A 21,724-nucleotide genomic window follows, 5' to 3' on the forward strand; every position below is an offset into this window, starting at 1 on the left:
TTTATCTTTAGTGGCCTTGCTATGAAACATATTTTTTACAGTGAAAGCCCCCATACCATGCTTACATAGTGGCTGCACCCCTTTCTTTAGACGCTGCTGCCATATTCAGGTTACAGCGAGCTACGTCTAGAGAAAGGGGCATGCACACCATTAAAGTGAAAGCAAAAAAACCAAAAAACATTTGTTTCTCAACAAATGTTTTTGGGAGTGTAAAAGAGCCCCATGATGTTCTTTCATGCCCCTTTCTTTAAAACGGCTCTCTGTAACCTGAATATGCCGAGCAGCATCTAAAGAAAGGTACTGGCACTCCTCAGAAACACACAGGTATTCTGGTACAGAGTACCTGCCCTTCAATTTTTCCATTTCAAGCGCTGGGCGCAGCCGCTATGAAAGTGGTCTCGCATTTGCGAGAGTTTGAGCTATTGACAGTAGAAATGACAATGCCTGTTACATATGTGCTGGTTTTGAAAGCTCGTAAATAAAAGGCATTGTCATTTACAAAGCCAATAGCTTAAATCCTCGCAAATGTGAGACCTATTTGAATTGCAAATGATTGTTAATTAATTGCAATGCATTTTGAAGCAGCTTTTTCATTGACGGAGTCTATTTACTTCAGACAGCCTTTCTCTAATTGAACTCCGTGTCAGTAGTTTACATATCAGTTATCTCTGCTGACAGAATGTTCGCGCCTTGGGGAGGAGCCAAAGACTCCTCAGACTGGCTCCCAACCCCACCTGGACTATGATGCTGAGAGAGCGGCCGTTTGTATGGCACTCGCTGCGCATGCGCACTGTGTAATGGTGGATGCAGTCAGTTTGCATTCTACACTTTCAGGCATAGGCCCTGCCAATCACACAACAGATCAATTTCCTTCTTATCGTGCTACACTCCCAAACTAACCTTGCAAATGGATTCTTAAAAGATCATGACAGTCCACTGTGTAGTGTCCTGCAAAGACACAGTCTAGTTGTTGCAGCCCTGTATTACACTGATCACCCACCCACCACAGACGTCACTGGGTCAGGTGACGCTGCCAATAAAAGGGGCCGAGCGCACGTGCTCGTGGCCATAGTTGTACCCTATAACTGGTGTCCTGTGTCGTCCTTTACTTCACCATGTGGGCATAGGGCCCTACCACCACATTGGCGACGAGGCGGTAACGCGATGCCCACGCGTGCCAGCTCAAGAAAAACATTGTGGGGGAAAAGGAGGAGAGAGTGCTGCCTGCTCCAAAGGCCCCCCCCCTCCAGCAGCGCTGGCCGCCGAGAGGCCTGAGGGGCGTGTGCCGTGCCCCGGGGCCTAGATGTCCAGGAGGAGGTGACCAGGAGCTCACCCCGCACCTCCAAGCCCAGCGTGAGTCCCCCGGCGTGAGGAGAGAGTGTAGCGGACTGACCGGAGCCCACCCGCGTCGGCCGCGACTGAGCCCCTGCCTGGGGCGAAGAGAAAGCCGTGCGGAGCCTACCCGCATCGACCGCAACACAGTGACCCACTGGTGCCGAGCGGACCGCCCAGTGCCCACCTGCGACGGCCGCGAGGCAGAGACCCCCACCGGAGAGGCACACTGGCCGGGCGGAGCCCACCCGCCACGACCGCGACAGAGCATCAGGCCCGCCGGCCGAAGGTGAGCCAGGACGAAGTGTCCGCCTTGAACTATGTGAAAGTATAAGCAGGACCAGCGGAGCCTACCCGCGGCCTGCCCGAGGTGTCCCCTGTCCCCGCCGCGTGGGTGACGTGCGGCGGAAGGGGTGAAAGACTGCCGAAGAGCGCCCGCAGCGTGAGGGGAGCTGCCAGGCGCTTAATAGCCAAAGCGGAGCCCACCCGCATGCAACCGCAACCTACAGTGAACCATGTGAAAGCAGGACCAGCGGAGCCCACCCGCGGCCTGCCAGCGATGCCTCCTGTCCCCCGCTGCGAGGGTGAATGAACCTTGATTAAGCAGAGCCGGCGGAGCCCACCCGCGGCCTGCCTCGAGCGCCCGCGCCCAGGGAGGAGTGACGGGAGCAACGCGCTCCCCCGCCGAAGGGTAGCATCAACACCCCCCCCCCCCCAGCGTGGACTGCCGAGGGCAGGGAGGGGCGAGAAGAAGGAAGCGCCCGTGTGCGCCCAGCGCCGCCGAGGAAATGTGCCCCTCCCGCAGAGACAGCAAACCCGAACTAGAGCCTGTGCCTTTCTCCCCCACAAGAGGAATACTTTTAAAAGTAAAACTTACCGGCAAAGAGGTGGCGTCCAGTCCCTGAGGCCAGCTACCAGCAGCAGCTCCAGCCCTCCTGTGTGCAGCCGGTGAGGGACAGACAGTAGAACCCACAACACAGGGAAGACAAGAGCCACGAGGCAGGCTGCTACCAAATCGGTGTCTACTGCCACCCAGTGGCCAAAAGGAAAAGCGCACCTGCCACCAGGAGAAATAAAACAAGCATTGCACAATGGGTCAACAGCAGCAAGGGGCAACAGACTGAATAGTGCCCCCAGGGAGAATCTACTTACAAGCAGCAAGTAAGTGCGCAACAGCGCAGGTGACACCCACACAAACCAGCAAGGAGTCAGCGGCTGCCACGTCCAGCGCGACGTGGGAAGAGGCACGAACGCATCACTAAACATCCAAGCACTGGAAGAACGTCCAGGGAAACGACTACCGAGATCAGACGACGGAGAGAGCAGCGACGCCTTGTGGCCACAGGTGTTCACAGCAGCATCAACTACTCCCGCCAACGGTCCAAAGCAGCAAGTACCTGACGACAGCCAAAGCAGCAAGTGCCTGACGACAGCCAAAGCAGCAAGTGCCTGACAACAGCCAAAGCAGCAAGTACCCAACGACTCGCAACAGGCGTCCAAGAACCCTGAACAGTAAGTGCGCAGGAACCGTACCACAAAGCGCAAGAACGCAACAGGAGTGCAAGAACTCCACACCCGCACGACAGGACCGCGCAGCACTGCACCGGAACGTGCCAGGAGCGCCAGGAATCAGGAGCGCCAGAGTGACGCTGCACAGCGACACGCCAACGCCACGGGACAGCGCACAAAGGTCCCCAAGAAAAACAGCGACATCTCGCAGCAACCAGAACGCCATCGTCAGCACGCATGGCGGCATGCACCAGAGATGCAACAGGAGCGGTGATGCAACCCTCCTCCGCGCAGACAAAGCGCGCCAACGCCAAATCACCGTGACAGTGAACAGTGACCACCAAGCAAATAGCACAGCATGACAACTCATGCCCAAGATGAAAGCCGACCACCCAGTCTGGTCGCCAAGGAAAGAAAAGCAACAACAGAGAAGATCGCGACAAACGGTCCAGTCAGTGAAGAGAACACCATGCCGGAGAGCTATGCCCAGACCAGAAAGAAACAGGTGGAGTGCACGCCGCCTGGGGAAGACTGCTCGGGAAGGCCAACGACAGCAAGAGGACCAGACCACGTCGCAAGAAGGAACATGGAAAGGAAGGGCGCGACGCCAGAAAGAAAAGGAAGGAGGAACAGTAGAGCCAAAGGAACCCGACGAGACAGGAGGGTCATGATGGAATTGACCAAAGAAGGGTATCCTGATTGAAGACAACAAGAAGTGATCAAGTACCAGGAAGATACGACGAGAGGTCTAGTCACCAAGTAAGGGGAAGACAGTGTCCTACCACATGGACAAGACCACGGGGACGACATGTAGAGGGCCCGCTACATGGAGAAGTCTGGTTAGCACGAGCAAGCAAGAAAGAAGACTTGACCGCGTCGATGAAGAGAATGAAGAGGAAGAATGGAGTAACACAACATCACTCCACAGAAGAAGAGAGAGAACAACAGTCAGCACACAGGAACATCGGTGCTGTCCAAGGAGCATTGCAACAGTCAGCACACACGAACATCGGTGCTGTCCGAAGAACATCGCAACATTCGTGTGGATCCCAGTAATCCCGACAACTCGCACCTGAGGAGACCAACCACCGAAGAACGGCATGGGTGCCCGGTGAACCTGAAGCTTGCCGAAGCAGAGCATACCCGAGCATTAGACAATCAACCCTTGTGGACTACACAAGACTCGACTGTGGCCATGTCCGAAGTTCCGCAGGGACCCGCACAGCCCACGCGATCTAGTGGCAGTCCAGGGGACAAGGGCCTCGGCCGCATGTCCTGTGAGAGAGGAATCCGGATGGGAGAGGTGCAGCAGCGGCAGCTCTACGACAGGCTACAGGAAGCATGAAGGCCCCAGGTAGACACCTGGCAACGAGAAACGGTCTGGTGAAGACACTGAATCCATGTCCTAACGGCAAGAACATCCTGGCGGATGACATCAACACCCCCGAGGACATCATGAAAGACTTGGCGGTGAGTCCATTGGCAGTTCCTCAGCGACGCCTTTGCGCGGCTCATGCGAAGCCCCGCACGGTCCACCCGGTCCCATCGTGTCCGGCAAGAGGGTCCTCCCAGCGTCTCTAGTGAGAGAAGAGCCAAGCAGGAGAGGCCAATCTTCAAGGCTCCAGTGAGAGAGGAGTCCGGCTAGACAGGCAAGTCGGAAGTTATTTGGCCGGCAGGAGGTGTGAAAGCATCAAGATCAGCAAATCCAAAGAAAGACCTCTTGTGCCGCAGTCATCTCCATCAACCAACAAGCGTTGTCATCCACTGGACTAGGAACACCTGCGAGACCCCTCAAGGGTCAACCTCATTCTGCTCCAGGTACCCCAAGTGTTGAACAATATACATAAGCGCAGCAAGACAAGGATGATCTGAAGTACACCGCTAAGGTGAAGCTCATCTGACTGACTTTGTAATCCAGGAACTGTTTTCAACGCTCTCACAGCCGATCGTCTGAAGAAAACCTGTTGGGGCTGTAATTTGGTATTATTCTATTTTTTTGCAGGTTGGACATTTTGTTTCCTTTTCCCTGAACTTTGGGAGGGATGTAGTGTCCTGCAAAGACACAGTCTAGTTGTTGCAGCCCTGTATTACACTGATCACCCACCCACCACAGACGTCACTGGGTCAGGTGACGCTGCCAATAAAAGGGGCCGAGCGCACGTGCTCGTGGCCATAGTTGTACCTTATAACTGGTGTCCTGTGTCGTCCTTTACTTCACCATGTGGGCATAGGGCCCTACCACCACACACTGATCCACATTTTTTAGGCAAGGGCTTGATTGATTCCTTCTATACTCCTTTGATCACCTAAGTGAGGACAGCGTGACCCCCCCCCCCCTCCTGCACACTACTTCTGCAGCGTACATTGTGGATGGTGTAACCTATTCAGCAACAACCCGTAAATCTTATCCATTTCCCTTTTTTTTTTAAACATACTTTATTGAGTTTGCACTGTAAAGGGCTTTTTACTTAAAACCTATTTTAAAAAGGCTGAATTATGTACAAATTCGTCCTGCATTGTTTTATTTACAACCGTTAAAACCTGATTTTATACCTCATGTGGCCGGTTATCTAAAAAGTGCAATGAAGTACAGGAAATGTTTGGATACCTAGAAATTAATCTGTATCCTGCTGATTGATGCTATCCCTATTCCGTATTAATTGGAGCCTAATGTAATGAATTTATATGTCTTTTTTTTTAATTGGTGTACTTTGTATTATGTATTTTATCAGAAAGTTAGTATTGTATTGTGTCTATGAACTTTTATGGTTTTGCATAAGAAACCCGAATAAAGTGCTTTGAAATTGAAATGAAATGAGTTTGCTCAGTACCACTGGGCGAAATGTCCACTATGTTCCAATTCGAGACAAGATTTGACAAGTTACCACACATGGTAAGAATATCTGGTACGGTGTGTACATTTAACAAAAAGGTAAACGGCAGAGATTCACTCCTTCTCACCTCTGTCTGTGCAGGTACTCATTCCAGGACGAAGAAGACATGTTCATGGTGGTGGATTTACTCCTGGGAGGCGACCTACGGTACCATCTGCAGCAGAATGTCCAGTTCACCGAGGAGAACGTAAAACTGTACGTTTGTGAAATGGCGTTGGCACTGGACTATTTACGGAGTCAGCATATAATCCACAGGTAAAACACGCATTCACGGCCTGCTTTAGGATGTGTGTCAGTTCACACATATTCAGTAAGGAGCTCTTCTGTATGCACTGCATGGGCGGATAGGCTGCCTGTCATTGAAGAGTGTCATTTACAGGGCACTCTTTTAGCTTTTTGTGGCGACTGTGTTCTTCTGTTTTGTTTGATCTTGTTCATATTCTCTATTTAGCACACGGAAGTCTGGAAGATATTGCGGAAGACAACATAAAGTAGTACCCCCTGCGGTACTCTTTTATGCACTCTAACGTGCCTTTGTAACTAGGGCCTAAACATCTGAAATTGGAATGAAATGGGAAATTCTGGCAATAATCCATAAGCGATTAGTGCATACAGAAAGGACAGGGTCCTCTTTTCGCTTTTGCTAAGAGGAAAAAATTACGTTTTGGGGTCGATTTACAAAGGCATGCAACAGTACCTAAAAGAGCCCTCCTGCTGTACTGCGTTCCAATCTCATTAATGTTTTTTTGAATCAATGCAATATTTCCCAAACTTGCAGATTCGAACAAATGTGAAGCTCGGCTTGTAGCACACTGTAAAGAGATGCACACATACACTATGCATAATATAATGTTTACCTGAAATAGCTATAACCTCCATGAATCGACCTTTAAAATCAAATCAAGCAAATATACATGCAGTAGTTTTGCAGAAATATGAATAATGCTTTAGGAAAGCTTGATTCATGACGGCCAATCCTGACAAGATTACAATTTAAACCTTGCTGCCTTGCATATAAATCCACCCATCAAAACAATACTGTCTCTCAGACAGGCCGCATAAGAAGCCTGGCAACTTAAAATCAAGGAGGAGCGTAAATGTAAATCTCAACAAAGCCTATGCAAAGTAAGCCTAATGTAACCAAGAAGGCGCCGATCACAACGTCAGTACCCTTGCAATACTTTATTTTTGTACTGTATAAAAAAAATTCTTAATAAAAATCTTTGAAATAAAAAAATAAAAAATGACGACAACTCTTGCCCAGAAGAAGTCCTTTACCTGTGCTGCTACTACCTCCCGGTACACCCTGCCTCCTCCTACAGAAGGCCACCCTAATAAAGACGACCACCCTCATACAGACGGCCACCCTTCTCACCTTCAAAAAGCATTTTAAAAACAATATTTCCTACCAGTTCCTGCTCTAATGCCCCGAAGTGTCTCTGATGTATGTAACACAGCTAGATCTTTTGTTTCTGCTATTCCTCACCATTCTCTCTGAATCAATCATTTATTATGGTATAGTAGGGTGTAAAATCCCTATATACGACTGTTAATAAGTGGATAGTGTATCAGTAACTGAAATATATTCCAATCTATTCTATTGAAATGATGATGGTGTAAAATCAATTTTCACAATCAAAAGGAACGCTCAAATACTTAAACATTCTGAAGAGTATTGCACAGTATGCCTTTAGTTTATATGCTCATGATTAACTAAATTACAAAAGCGTCTTTAAGGAACAGATCTCTCAAAGCTGTGATTTATTAGACTCGCTCCAAAGCACCAGCAACGTCATAGGCTGAACTGTGGCATAGCAAGGGTGTCATAGGTGTTTTGCAAGTAAAAGCAATTGGATCCTCACACCTGGGCCCCGATGCCACTGCACTTTCCACACTATTGATACCTACAACGCTGGCTTGGATAGGACGTCATCCAAAGGATTGTCTGAAATCATCACATTGACTGGAATAGGCTGCAACTGGGCGGAGCAGAGCATTTTCAAACACAGATGAGGAAACTTGGCATGACCCAGTTTTCAGTGCAATATTGATCGACCTCGTTCATACCAGATAAACAACAGTGGTTGGACGACTTTAGATTAGAACTGTGTAAAGATGTAAGATGTGTATGTTTTTAACGATCACATAGGGGTACATTATTTTTAAAACTCTAACTTCTGAAATCTGGCCAGAAGCAATGACTTCATGGTTTAACTGTTCATCACTTAGGTGATGCTCTCCCCACCTAGATTCAGGACCAGGACGCCATTTTATTCCACCAGGCATTTCCCCGGTTTGCTGGAGCTCTTGGGGGCCGGCTTTAAGGACAGTGCCTGCTCCTGGCGCCTCTGCCACTTTCCCCAGCTTCCTGAGGTTAAATGCAGGGGGCGTGAGAGGCTTCAAAAGAGAAAATGAGGGATGGAGGGAGGAGGTAGAGAGAAAGCGATCAGAGAGAGAGGAGAGTAGGAGAGCAGTAAGGGAATGGCTGGATGGCAAGAACACCATACCCCAGAAGATTGAAGGAGCGAGGCTGGTTTGAGCATGTTAGTCAGGGCTGCATTTTGTCCCTACTCACAGGGGTGTACAGCCTTTTCTGTACTGAGAGCTACTTATGTTCAATGAAATGCATTGAGAGCTACTAAAATTATTAGAGTTTTATAGTTTCAATTTTGTTATATGTATATTAATTCAACCAAGGAAAAGCTTTCTAATTTAATAAGCTGGGCTGCACACAGGTGAGCTACTCACCCCGGAATCTGTAAAGCGCGAACTAATCACCCCTAAGGGTCTGAAGGCACTGGGGGCCGTCGGGAAGATTAAACGTGCTATTGCCCAGAGTCACATGGTGCTGGGCTGAGCTGCCGCTGGGGCTGGGGCTGGGGATCGAAACCATGAACCCCGTGCTCCGGGTCAGCCACCCTGGCGGCTGCGACACACCTCTCCCTTCAGAGGTAGCTGGAGAGCTTCAGTAGCTCACGAGCTACTATTTGGAGACCGCCATATAGCTTTTCATGAGAGATAAGTGCATTCTGACAACTGTACAACCAATTGCAAAATAAAAACGAATATATATTTTGCAAATTATAATCTATGCACTGAGAAAAATATATGTACTACAAACCCTACCCTCATCAACATGCACAACATGGCTGAGTGATTAAATAAATGCTCCTCACTCTTTTATGTATTGGAAGTTCATGAGTCAAAATAGAATGTATGCATGTAGGTAAAAACTGTGAATTGCAGTATTGTACAGTGTGAAGCATATATACTGTGCTCATCCAGGAGGGAAAATAAAGTGTGAATTGGGCTGGATCAAGGTTCGACACCACAATGGGATCCTTGTTTTGAGCATTCAGTTTTGCAAAATGTTATTGGGCAGCATTTAGGCCAATTGAATTGGCTGAAACGGTACGCAACACAGGGCTTTAATCGGCCCCGTCTCCGAAACAAAATCAATTAAAAACAGACATTGTCCCTATGTCCCTATTTCCTTATCCTTAACTTTAATGGAAAAAACAGTGATCAATTTCTGAACAAAGAATGTAAAAAATATTAGGATAATCTATGTTAGTGATTTAGCTCCTGTTTATATTAGACATGTTTCACTTAATGTTGCATTACTTATTGAAGGTTTGCTGCTTCCAGGATGTTGTATTTCTGCATTTTATTCCGTGTATCATATTATTTTTGTATTATGTGTACTTTGAACTGAGTCTCCGCCACTTGTTTATAACGGGCCACGTTTGAGAGCTCTAGAGTTGAGGTTGAAGGCAGTGCAAGTTTCTCAAAATGCCTGCCAGTGAGTCAGAGAGTTGTTCAGAGGTTATGGTCATCCAATTCATGGCCTCGCTGCAGAGCACACTGGGAAATTGTGAATCTATGAAAATGCATTATAAGGAGGTACACAGTTGCATAAATATTGACACGGTGAATGTACAAGAAATTGCAGTGCTTATGGGTGAATGGATGCATTGTGTATTTTGGGAGTGGGCGAAGGAAATGCAAGGAAGTGCTGTGGCATAAACTAGGGCTCTGGCCTAGTTCTGCAATGTTTAGCTTTTCCACCTATGGGTGCCAGAATTTAGTTAGGTGTACCAACACACTAATGTGAATGTCCAAGTTGTTGTAATCCCAGATTATACACTTGACGGTATGTGATGTCTGTGCTTTCTGGGTTACTAACCATCCCATAAAGGGGTCAGGGATGTAGTGGTAATTCAAATCCAATTTTATTCTTTAGAAGTACTGCACTAAGAAAATACATTATATGTTTTAAAGAGTTTGGTTCGCTGCCTGGGTGGGCAGTGCCACGCGCCTTTACATTATAAAAAAAAATCCTTGGTAACTAGTGGGCCCCCCCCCCCCCCCCCCGGGTGAACACTGGAGGGTGCTATCTCCTTTCTGCCCCTTGGAAGGGTGCAGAATGACTTTTGCGGCTGAGAGAGCATTGGGCTATTGCCACAGGAGAGACGACCCCCCCCCCCCCCCCCTGCAAATACGCTCCCTGGGGGTCTAGTTCGCTTTTTGCTCCTTGCCGAGGGCAGATTGGAGAAAAACACCTCCTATCTGCCCACACAGGGGTTTGAAAGACAGCCAGGGTGATATGGGGTTGGGGGGGTCTGATGTCTGGCCGGGTTGCCCCCACCTATTTTCTAATTTAAAAAAACACCCTAGTTTTTGTTGGGGCTGATTGTAGGCAATTGCCTCTAATCTGCCCCCAAGGGGGCAGAAGTTATTTTGGGGCTGAGGGAGAGGAGCAATAGTCCAGTATCACGGGTGGTGCTCCCCCTCCATATGTGCTCCCTGGGGCTCTAGTGGGCTTTTAGATTCCCCGCCGGTGGCAGTTTGGAAGAAAACACCTATCTGCTTCCGACGAAGGCAGAAAGACACCTGGGGGTGATATAGGGGTGGGGGCCCAATGCTAGAGCACACTTTCCTCCCCAATCTTCTAATTTAAATAAACACTGTGGTGCCTAATGGGCTTTCTGCCCCCGGGGGGGGAGCAGGATTGAGGCAATTGCATCCAATCTGTCCTCAGGGCAGAAAGATTTGAGAGATCTGGGGAAGGGGGAGCATTAGCCCATTACCAGGGGGCAGCTACCCCCCTCAACAATAGTTCATGGTGTCTTGTGTGTGGATCTTTGTTTGGGGACAACCCTCCTGCTGCAAACCCCAAACAGGAATCTACTAAGGAAGGGCACCATTGGAAATGGAAGATTCTCCCCTTTCCAATGATACCTCCTCCATCCAAATCAATTCACGGTGGTCTGAGATAGGCCCCTGAGGACCGATGTAAGTGAAAGTAAATGAGCTAATCAGCTCATTTTACTTTCACTATCTGTGCAAAGACATCAGTACGCCATGTGCGCTGATCATCATTGCACAGAAGAACAAAACAGCCCTATTGCTGGGAAGCTCTTCCCCAGTAGGTGTGGCCAAAAGTACAAAAAGGAAATCCCCCTGGTGCTCGCCCCAGAGGGATTACCTGCCTTTGATGCGAGGACGCGCTAGGGTCATCCACAGAACCTGAGCACTGGTACGGTGGACGGCTTCCACACATGTCCTTTGCATTGAAGAGGTTAAAGCTGTTCATCCTATTTTACTGTGCAGGTGTAATCTGTCCTGCATTCGAAAGGGGGAAAGGGAACCCCAGGCAGATGGGTGCAATGAATGACTGTGCACCACATAGAGGGCCTATTCAGGTACAGTCAGCGCACCTCCTATAAGACTATTTGACTTTGCACCCTCTTCTATACTACTTTGCAGCCACTGAGGGAAACTGTTTCTTCATATGCATGGAGCCACACCCCTATGCAAATGTTGGTCACTCTAGTGCTGCATGTTCTCCATCATGATCTGTATTACAGAACGGGTTTCAAAAGCATCGGTGGCCCCTAAAGTAATAGCAAAATGCAAAAAGTAGCTGTTCATGCCTGTTGCGCACCAGGGTAGCTTTTACAAATATGGCCCCTGTTTGTATCCCTTATATTGGAACCTGGAACGCATCTGATGTTAGGAAACATGTCATCCTATACACAAAAGGACTTTAACCCTGAGGGTGGCAAATTGATCTCACCTGTGAGGCCAGGCTCTGGCCAAGAAGAGCATTATGCTGAAAATAGTGCCATGTTCTTAGTGAGAAAAACAAAGTGATGTGCTATCTGTAGAGGTGGACAGGGGCAAGGAAGGCCTATGCCGCAAAGAGGGGCCTAAGTACACACTGCTCCAAAATACACACCAGACACTAGCTGCACGTTAGGGGCCGAAGACCATGAGCAGTCTCGCGCCCATTTATTTACACCTGAGGGCTGACCCGCCCCCAGGCTGCATGCGTGCGTGTCTGCGTGAGTGGACGGGCCGGGTGGCACCGTCAGTACAATATCCATCATAACATCGTTTGTCACTCACGTTTGGGCTGGAAGTAGGCGTCAAGGAGTGGAGGGCTTCAGAATAACTCCCAAAGTTCACACCACTTATATATGATAAGGGATAACTCAGTGAATACTTTTACACTTTAGGGAGGCGAGGCAGCCCATAGCATGATGCCAAACATGCGCTGGAGTGCATTTTCAAAATTGATAACTGAGCATAACTGCAACGTGTGAAGCATTAAAAAGTATAGAGCATCCAATTTTATAGACAAATTGTGAAAAATGTGTTTGTCATTCTGGGTAAATCCGATGATTTTTTTTTATGAGTGGTTGTAGAACTAAAAAGGTTTAAGACCACTGCCACACCCTCTAAACGAGGAACCAAAATATGGGCCGGCCCTATTTGCAAGGAACCAGGGTAGATAAAGATTCATAAAAGAAGTATATACCCTCAGAGGAAGCTTGCGCATTAGCTTACTGGGCTGAAGAAATGTGCGTGGTCACAAAAATTCTGGAAATGGACCAACTGTTAAATGGATACCCACACAATCATGATTGCGTTGGTATCCATTTAACAGTTGGTCCATTCCCAGCACTTTGTGACCATGCATATGTTTGGGCCTAGGAAGCTAAAGCGTAAGCTTCTCCTGAGGGAATCTGTTTTTGTGTCAATCCATACACTCTAAATGAGGCCGGCCACTCACTAAGCTGACAAACTGTCTTGTCATTTTCAGGAGAAAGTCCCATTGTCAACTATCTCTAAGTCGGCGACTTATTTTTCTGCATGAACCCAAGATGGTCTTACATTTAGTTTTTTTGCCCAACTAAATATCATAATGGTGGTGTTCTTTTAACCACATTTTCTTCTTTAATTTTTCTAGGGATGTAAAACCTGACAATATTCTTCTTGATGAAAAAGGTAAGAACACGAATTCTATTTTTGTCGTTCATAATTTGCAATGAAATACAGTATTCAACTAATTATTTAAAAATGTGGGCCAAATGTAAATCTCGTCCTTATATATGACCCACTGAAATTGTGTTTTTTGGTAATGTACATATTTAAAACATTGAAAACGTTTATATCATTATTGCAGCAGTCCCTCCAACATGGTAATCTTATTTATTAGATGAGAAAATCTGTAATTTTATTCTGCACACCAGATAAGCAGATTGCTCTAAGTCATAGTTACATGTCTATGTCAAGTGATGCATACATATGAAACCGGAAATAATATAAAATTAGTGTTATATGATTGGCATGAAAGACCTGACTTAGACGAGGTCTATCGCTTTGATATGGACATTACCAGTGCCTGGAAAGAGCCAGGAGTGCCTATCCTACATCATGGCACCCCAATGTGTGTATGAGTGAGACCCCGATTGTTCATCTTCACAGATTAAAACCCAAGGCTTACATATGCTCGTACATCATACCATATTGCGTGACAATCCATGGCTCATGGCTAGTCATTATCGTTTCACTACAACTGTTGCTCTGTGTGTTTAAGCAGTGTGTTCTGATCACAAGATGTTACTATACTAATTGACCACTAAATGAGAATTTCTTCCAACAGGAGGCTGCAACACTCATAGGTTGATGGTGACAGAGCCCCTCAACCATCAGAATGCACAAAATACAAAATCCTAAATTTTCATGCAGTTCATCTTTTGAGCTCTCTGCTAGACCATCTGAGTTTGATGTTGACTCGCTTCTTCCCTCAAGTTAAGATCGGCTTGGAGAGCTACCAAATTCTTCTTTTGAGGAGAGTTCAGGTGCTTGATCTCATATAAATTTTAACCTCAACAATTCCTGAAAGGGGTGTGCGTAATTCAGTGTAGTATAATCATATGGAATTACCTAAAAGTTTGTGGGACTAAGTTTGAATTATGCAAGAAGAGTAAATCTGCAGGGCTGATTGGTGGGGAGGAGCCAGGGGTCACGGGGGCACATAATACACATGTTGAAGCGGACGCGCGCAGCGGGCGCGCCGAAGACGCCTAAGGGCAAGCGCGTCTGTGCCCTTCCACGCCCGACAGGGGCCAGTACCCCTGGCCAACCATGGACGTTTACAAGCGCTGAACTTAGATCCTGGAACCACAAACTCTGCCCCTTACATACAGAGACAACATTGGCACTCAAAAGAGAAGGTCTCCTGATCCCTCTGCAGGGAGTGACTGTTGATTCCAACTTTGCTCACTCTCGGGGCCACCTTCCTCCCAATAGCGCTGACACACCGAAACCTTCGGACCTGAACACTCGCTCACAACAAAAATACGCCATTGAAATCCTCACGCTCCTACAAGATGAGGCCCCTGACATACTAGCCCTGTCAGAAATGTGTTAGAAGACTCCGGCCCCACTTTACTGGCCGCACTACTTGATGGCTATGATGCCTTCTGGTAGAACCGGCCAGCGGGGAAAAGAGGAGGAGGGGTGGCGTTCCTATTCAAAAAGTACCTGAGCCTGAAAAGAGTGTCGGGTGAATCCCTAGCAGGGGCAGACACTCTGACTATCAAGGTCTGCCACCACTCATCTAGTATAACAATCACCATTGTGTACCGCCCACCTAAATGCTCCCCACACTTTATAGATCTCCTGGCCGAATATGTATTTAATCTCTGCTCACGATTCCAACAACTCCTGGTGGTGGGAGATTTTAACCTCCACTGGGATCAACAACCCAAAGAGGCCGAAGTCTGACAACTGGAGGAGACCTTCACCAATCTGGGGCTCTCCCAGCTAGTAACTACCCCCACACATGAGCGAGGACACATCCTTGATTTGGTCTGGTCTTCGTCCCCTCTCATGAAACTTACGGACATTAGCCCTTGTGCATGGTCTGACCACTTCTGTATCAATCTGCTATTCCCCCTCACCAAACGCAGTGCTCCACCCCCCTCGGATTGGAAACACGTTCGCAAGTGGTCAAAACTAGATCGCCCATCACTAATAAGCACCCTCCGAGAATGTCCACTTAAAAAGCCTGAGACAGCAGACATTGATGAGTGGTCCGAAACCACATCCACCCGGCTTCGCGCTGCCATCAACAAAATTGCCCCAATAAGGAACATAAAAATTAATAGTAAAGGTAAAGGCGCTCCATGGTTCACGGAAGAACTCAGGACCTTAAAACGTGCGCTCCGCAGTGAAAAGAGCCAAAATCACCATCTATAAAAAAGCACTCCTCAGTAGGAAGGCGGATTATTATGAGAATAGAATTCTAGTGGCCACAAACACCCAAAAAGAAACGTTTAAAGTCCTGAAAAGAACTAAGTCAAAAACAATCACTGTCAACACCATCCAATCAAGAACAATGCAATCTTTTCTTATCGTACTTCTCCAAAATAATTCAGGACATTCTGTCTGAAATTGACAACTCCCCTTTTAAGAAACCCTCCAGCGCAGAGGAGGACTCTCTGGAAAAGAAAGCAGAAATCCTTTCATCCTTCCATATCCACGACATAGAAACCCTATGGCGTTTGGCCAAGAAGATCAAATCTGACTCCCCGGCCGACCCTTGCCCTCCTAGAATCTTTAACCTAGCTCTCCTGGAAATTGAGGAGGAAGTTCTCGCTCTGCTGAACCTCTCCCAGGAGTCTGGGGAGGTCCCTACCCACTTTAAGGAAGCCAGAATTATCGCCCTTCTAAAAAAAGCTGGTGCGGATCTATCCAATATGAAAAACTACAGACCCATTTCCCTACTCCCCTTCCTCGTGAAAATTCTAGAACATGCCCTGAATAATCTCTCCAGGTGCTTGGAGGATCACCACCTCCCAGGAGACAGGCAGGCCAGTTTCCGTGCGCACCATAGCACAGAATTGGTGATGTTGTCGGTGCTTGATGATATCAGGCTAACTGTTGACAACAAGAACCCCTACTTGCTGGTCCTCCTTGGCCTGTCGGCAGTGTTTGACCCGGTCAACCACGCTATATTCCTGGAAAGACTTCGATCCATTGGAATTGGGGATCTGTCCTACAACGGATCGCCTCGTTTCTGACGGACCGCACCCAGAGAATTCAGAAGGATGACTGGGTCTCAGAGAGGGCTGTATGAAAGTTTCCAGTGAACGGGAATAAATTTGAAACTGAATTACAAGAACAAGAATTCATCTTTACTATGTTGTGACAATTGGTGGAAACACTGGCATATATAAGCAACATTATATTTTTCGTGTGCTAAGGAGTATTGCAGTTTGGAGGCAGTAGCCGAATTTTGGGGGGATAAAAGTGGTTCCTTCCACCTTGTAGCACAGTCGAATAGTTCAGTACCCAATAAACTGTGATACTTTCTAAGTGGTGCCAAGCAACCTATATTAAACCACTATCAGTCCATTTAACCTGGGTCTCAGAGAGGGGACCGGTTCCTTGTGGAGTTCCACAAGGGTCAGCATTATCACCTCTCCTGTTCAATATATCTCAGACCTCTAATTAATGCCCTTGCGGCCATGGAGTGCCAAGTTTTCAACTACGGACACACAGATCATCTTGCAAATTGAAAACTCCCCTCAAGCACACTCCCGGGCTAAAGAGGTACTCTGTTTCACCATCAACTGGATGACCGCCAATTCACTAAAGGTTAACCCACACAAAACTGAGGTCCTAGCCATGACAGACGCTCATAACCCCTGGAACTCCCTCCTCTGGCCCCAGGAGCTGGGCGACACTCCAGCCCCGGTCCCAGTAGTCTGGGAATTAAAGTTGACGCTAAACTCACAATGGCCAATCAAGTCTCCACTGTTTGTAGCACCTGTGTGGGCTTACTTAGGCTTCTGAGGAGACTCTCCCATCCTATCATTTTCCACCATGAGAACAGTGTTATCTGCCATGATCCTAGCCGCCTTGATTATGCCAATTCACTCTATATTGGACTGCCAGATTCCTTAGTGGGCAGACTGCAGATAGGTATGAACGATGCCGCCAGACTCATCTTCAAACTACCGAGGCACATGTGAGCATCACCCCTCCTTCAATGCCTCCACTGGCTGCCTCTTAAACAAAGAGCAAAATTTAAGGGCCTCTGCATCATTCACAAAGCTATTCACGGTCAGGCCCTGTGTATATTAAACAACGTCTTCAGAGATACTTACCAGGCCGCTCGCTAAGGTCCTCCATGGAGAGCCTTTTAAAATGCCCACGCTTGAACTACGTCACCAAAGGAGGACGAGCCTTCTCTATTCTCCTACCCACTCTCTAGAACAAGCTGCCGAGCCATCTCCGCGCGGAAAGCCGCCTTCTTCCCTTCAGAAAATAACTAATAACCATCCTGTTCACAGAAGCTTGGACATAATCCTGCTAATCTGCCTGGTTCCATCGCCAATCTTCTTACAGCGCTTAGAGACCTTTGGTATTAAGCGCTCAACAAATTCAAATTAACATAACAAATTAACATAACATAACATTTAGCGCTATTCCATAGTGCAAAATTACCCTTTTCCATCCAAATTGTTGCAAAGATGCATTTTGCAACAAGTATTAGCACAAAATGTAACAGAACATGAATAGCGAGCATGAGCGGCCACTCATGCTCACTAAACGTGCTCTTGGGGTATGATTTTCTCCCAACTTACTCCAGACATTTAGTGCTACTTTCCTAGCACAAGGTGCATCCTCACATCCAAAATGGACGCAAGAATGCATTTTGTGCTAAGAAACAGTCGCTAATGGCAGAAGCGACCAAATAGCGAGCGTGAGTGGCCGCCCTTGCGTCAGGATTTATTTCTCCCAAATTACTCAAAATTCTGTGAGGAGCAGTAATTGTGCAGCTATCTGTAATTCTGGGTCAAAGAGTAAGACGGAATCACAAAAATTACTCCAATTACTTCTGTGGAATTAAAATTCTGCCCAGACCTAGGTGATAGAGTAAGATCAATTAAAGGAAATACAAATAATATGGCACACAGAGTTTATAAAAAAATTCTGTCCTATTCTAAAATATATATTTAAAAAATATTCCCTAAAAATGTGTTCTCTGCATAAGTGATCAAATGGTGCAAGGTTAAAATCAGTTTGGCCCAAATGTGTATCAATAAAGAACAGGCACCAGACTAGACAAGTTGAATGTATATAGACCCGTTCTCTATTTGAGGATCATCAGCAGGACATAGGAAAAATTGGAATTAAGCACAGCGTTCTTACTGGAGGTAGAAAAGAGAAAGTTGTGTACAGTGTTGCATACCAGTTAGCGAATTTAATAAAACATGTCCTGCAAAACAAGCACCAAAGCTTGGTGCGTGTGACATCAAAACACCCTAATTGGCCAAGGTTATGCCCAGATTTGGGTTCCATGCTCACTGTAACCAAACTACACCCGGCTGAAGAGCCCCAACCAGGCAAAAACGTGCCTTGGGTTGCCTGTGTTGCACTTCAGGCAGGACCTGGCCTGGCGGTTCAGGCTTGTCTGTTCATATTGAAACACGGTCAAGAATGATAGGTAATGGATGAGTCCAAACTGAGGTAACATGATGAGTAAAAGAACAATAAGTTGCAATGCTACTGCAAACGATTGCCAGTGGTTAGTCATGTGTGTTTGATGTCATGGTCTAAGTGGTCAAGGTTATGCAAAGGTGTGAGCCCTGTGCTCACTGTTCCACTGGAACCAAGTCACACCTGACTGAGAGCCCTAATCAAGGAAAAACTGGTCATGGGTATTTGTGTTGTGGTTCAAGGAGGACCTGACTTGGTAGTTCAGGCTGGACTTTTCATATTGGAGCATTATCACGATTGAATTTAATATGGCTGGGGCCAAACTCATTTGGGATGGTGGGCAAAAGAAAAATGGGTTGGAATGCTACCCTGTATGACTGCTTCCAGTGGTTAGGCAAATTGCAAGCAGTTCTCCAACAACTTTTGTGTGTTTGATTGATCGATCCCAAGACCTTCATAGACTAAAATCTGCTCAAGTATAAATTGTTCTAAATCCATTATTAAATCATAAGTATGTTTTTACATCTGGAAGACATAATGGAAAGACAATCACTTCCAAGGAGGTCCTGTAGTTTTCATCTTTAAAAATATTCTTTTATGCTAGGCTCTGCCTAGCTGATCTGAAATTAGGGAACTATCTTCACACTTACCTGACCTTTGTGCTCACTGGAGAGTTATTTTCTCCAAGAAAGTCATTTGTGTACATCAGACATGGTTAAACCCAGAAAAGGAACTGGAGGGTTTATAACTCACTTTGGTCTCCCTTAGTGCCTTCCCTTACATGCAGCTTATTTTTAATATTGTTTCTGCTTCATGAATAAGCAGGTTAAGCTTATACATGTCTTGTAAGCCAACTCATCACAGATGAGCAGACCATACTGAAGTGCACTGAGTTTCAAGAAACTTTGAAGCCTTAAGCATTTTTCCGATTGAGCAAGACACCTACAAGCATGCTGAACAGGTCCACATGTTGGAAGTCTACTATTATGTGTTTTTGCTATATGTACAAGGCGGTACATCATTTCCTACTAAAAATATTATTATGTATTCCCAAATGTAAGAAACTGGATTATTTATTGTTATTAATAACAATCCTTGTCAGGATGAACCCTCAAAGTCACTAAACAAATCCTCAACTAAATTGGAAAAATTGAGTAGAATTTAATATAAGGACATCAAAATGACAAACACCCAATAAGCACCCAGAGATATGAATTAAAGAAGTTTTAAGTAGGAATAGGGTCAAAAACGCAAAGTGCCAGAGGTAGTCAATGGATGTTGTAGACCAGGACCTAGATGCAATTAGAAGCTGGCCATGATGGAGCACAGGTCGGATACACCAACCTCGTCCTGGTAAAAGAGTTTAACTTAGGACTTAGTTCAACCTGTTCCAGTCCACCACAGGAGTACACTTCTGATGCCCCCACGACCTGAGTGGAGGACATTAGCAAGGTTCTGTTCAGGTCCAGTTGACACTGGTCAGCTGCGAAGGTGCAGGAAGTGCATCCTATAGCTTGTTGTACCCCTATAGCTTGAACAGTAAGTCAGTTTTATGATCCTTGGAGGCCACTTATGTGTCCTGGGTACAAGAGGGAGTAGTTCCAGTCCTTTAGGGGTCCTCTCATGTTCTTTTTCAGTCCAGTAGTGTTATAAAGTGGGTGTCTAGAGATGACAAAGGTATGCCTGGCACAAGCAAGTGAGTAGGACTGACTCCTGAGCATGCCCTGAGCAATGGGGTGAAGGTTTACATGACAAGGCTAGCCACTTAGGGCATTTTCAAGATTTTGAATGTATTTGACTACACTAAACCTGGACTCTGAGGGCTAGGGGTGATCTTGGGGAGAATACTATGGTAATCTGTGTGCTCTCCCACATCTAACACTAAAGTTCAGTTTGAAGCAACCACTGTTCCTGAAGTTTGATTAGACAAAGACTTGATTCTTCAGTAAGCAGACAGTGGATACTGAAGAATTGTCTTGGTATTCGGTTCCCTTCCATTCAATACTGAACATAGGCAACAGTTGTTTGCCTCGGGCACAATTTTGCTGTTTTTTGTGGTTCCACAAAATTTGTCTTCTTGCCCAAAATGGGCACAAGAATGCATTTCACACTACAAAAAAGTGCAAAACGGGAAACTTGGTCTTTCACATAATAACTCGTAATTTGGCATTTGTTATAGCTATCATGTAATTTTGCAAAGGAACTTGTCCAAACTTTAGCAAGGTCTACATTGTCATAGATGGACACATGGGGGCATATTTACAATTACTGGCGCATCCCTGCAAATTAGCAGGGATGCGCCAGTAATTGTGCGCCATGCCTCCGCCACCCATGATCCGCCGCATTTACAATGCGGCGCGCCATGGGGCAAAAACGGCACATATGCGTCACGCATCTGTGCCGTAAAGGTATCGCATTGCTGGAGTTGCATCGCATGCGTGACGCAGCTCCAGCAATGCTCTGGGGGCCCATTCTACTTATGCTGCGCCAAGCCTTACGCCTGCTTCAAGCAGGCGCTGGGTATTTACGTAGCATTGGCCTAAAAGTGACTGAGTGAAATCTTGTAGATTTCACTCAGCCTTTTTTAGGAGGCGTTTCTGCGCCGGAACGCCCCCCCCCCCCCCGCACCAGAATGCCTCCTTAAGGCGCAGGGCTTTACAACATGCCCCATCTCCCAGATGCGTCACGTTGTAAATAGCCCGCACCATGGCACATCTTTTGCGCCGCCGCTGCAGTGCAACCGCGGCGCAAAAGAGGCGCAAAGGGCTTGTAAATCTGCCCCATGGTCCATAACCCAATTGATAGGATGTCATTTTTATGTGTTTCCTCGGCAACCCATCGTTGAATTTATTTACTTGATTAGGGTCTGCAAAATTAGCATATTTGTTTTCGCGTTATTATGTGAAATTTCAGTAAAATTATGCTAAAATACAAATAATTACAAAATGCAAAACTAGCATTTAGTGATATATTTTAGCATAAACTATGCTCTTACATCCACTTTTGAGACAAGAATGCATACTTACCTGCATTTTGCCGCCACCGCCACGAGAGTCATTTGGGCAGACAGCAGCAGGCGAGAAAGGAACGCTGACATCTCCGCCGCCACCGCCAAGAGTCCCTGGACACCGGACTCCGCGCCGCCGCTCCGGGAGACCACAAATCCCGGCAGGCCTCGCGGCGGCGCG

At 46.7% G+C, this 21,724-nt stretch overlaps 1 protein-coding gene across 1 annotated transcript in view; it reads left to right on the top strand.

Moving 5' to 3' along the window:
* Nucleotides 1-21,724, top strand: part of STK32C (serine/threonine kinase 32C) — a 1,581,084-nt gene that overhangs the window by 1,204,659 nt on the left and 354,701 nt on the right. The window contains exons 4-5 of the mRNA XM_086922539.1: nucleotides 5,817-5,990; nucleotides 12,991-13,028. Coding sequence (XP_086778665.1) covers nucleotides 5,817-5,990; nucleotides 12,991-13,028 — 212 coding nt within the window. The remainder of the gene's footprint in view (nucleotides 1-5,816; nucleotides 5,991-12,990; nucleotides 13,029-21,724) is intronic.

The sequence above is a fragment of the Lissotriton vulgaris genome, chromosome 5 (assembly GCF_964263255.1).
Source record: "Lissotriton vulgaris chromosome 5, aLisVul1.2, whole genome shotgun sequence".
Taxonomy (NCBI): domain Eukaryota; kingdom Metazoa; phylum Chordata; class Amphibia; order Caudata; family Salamandridae; genus Lissotriton; species Lissotriton vulgaris.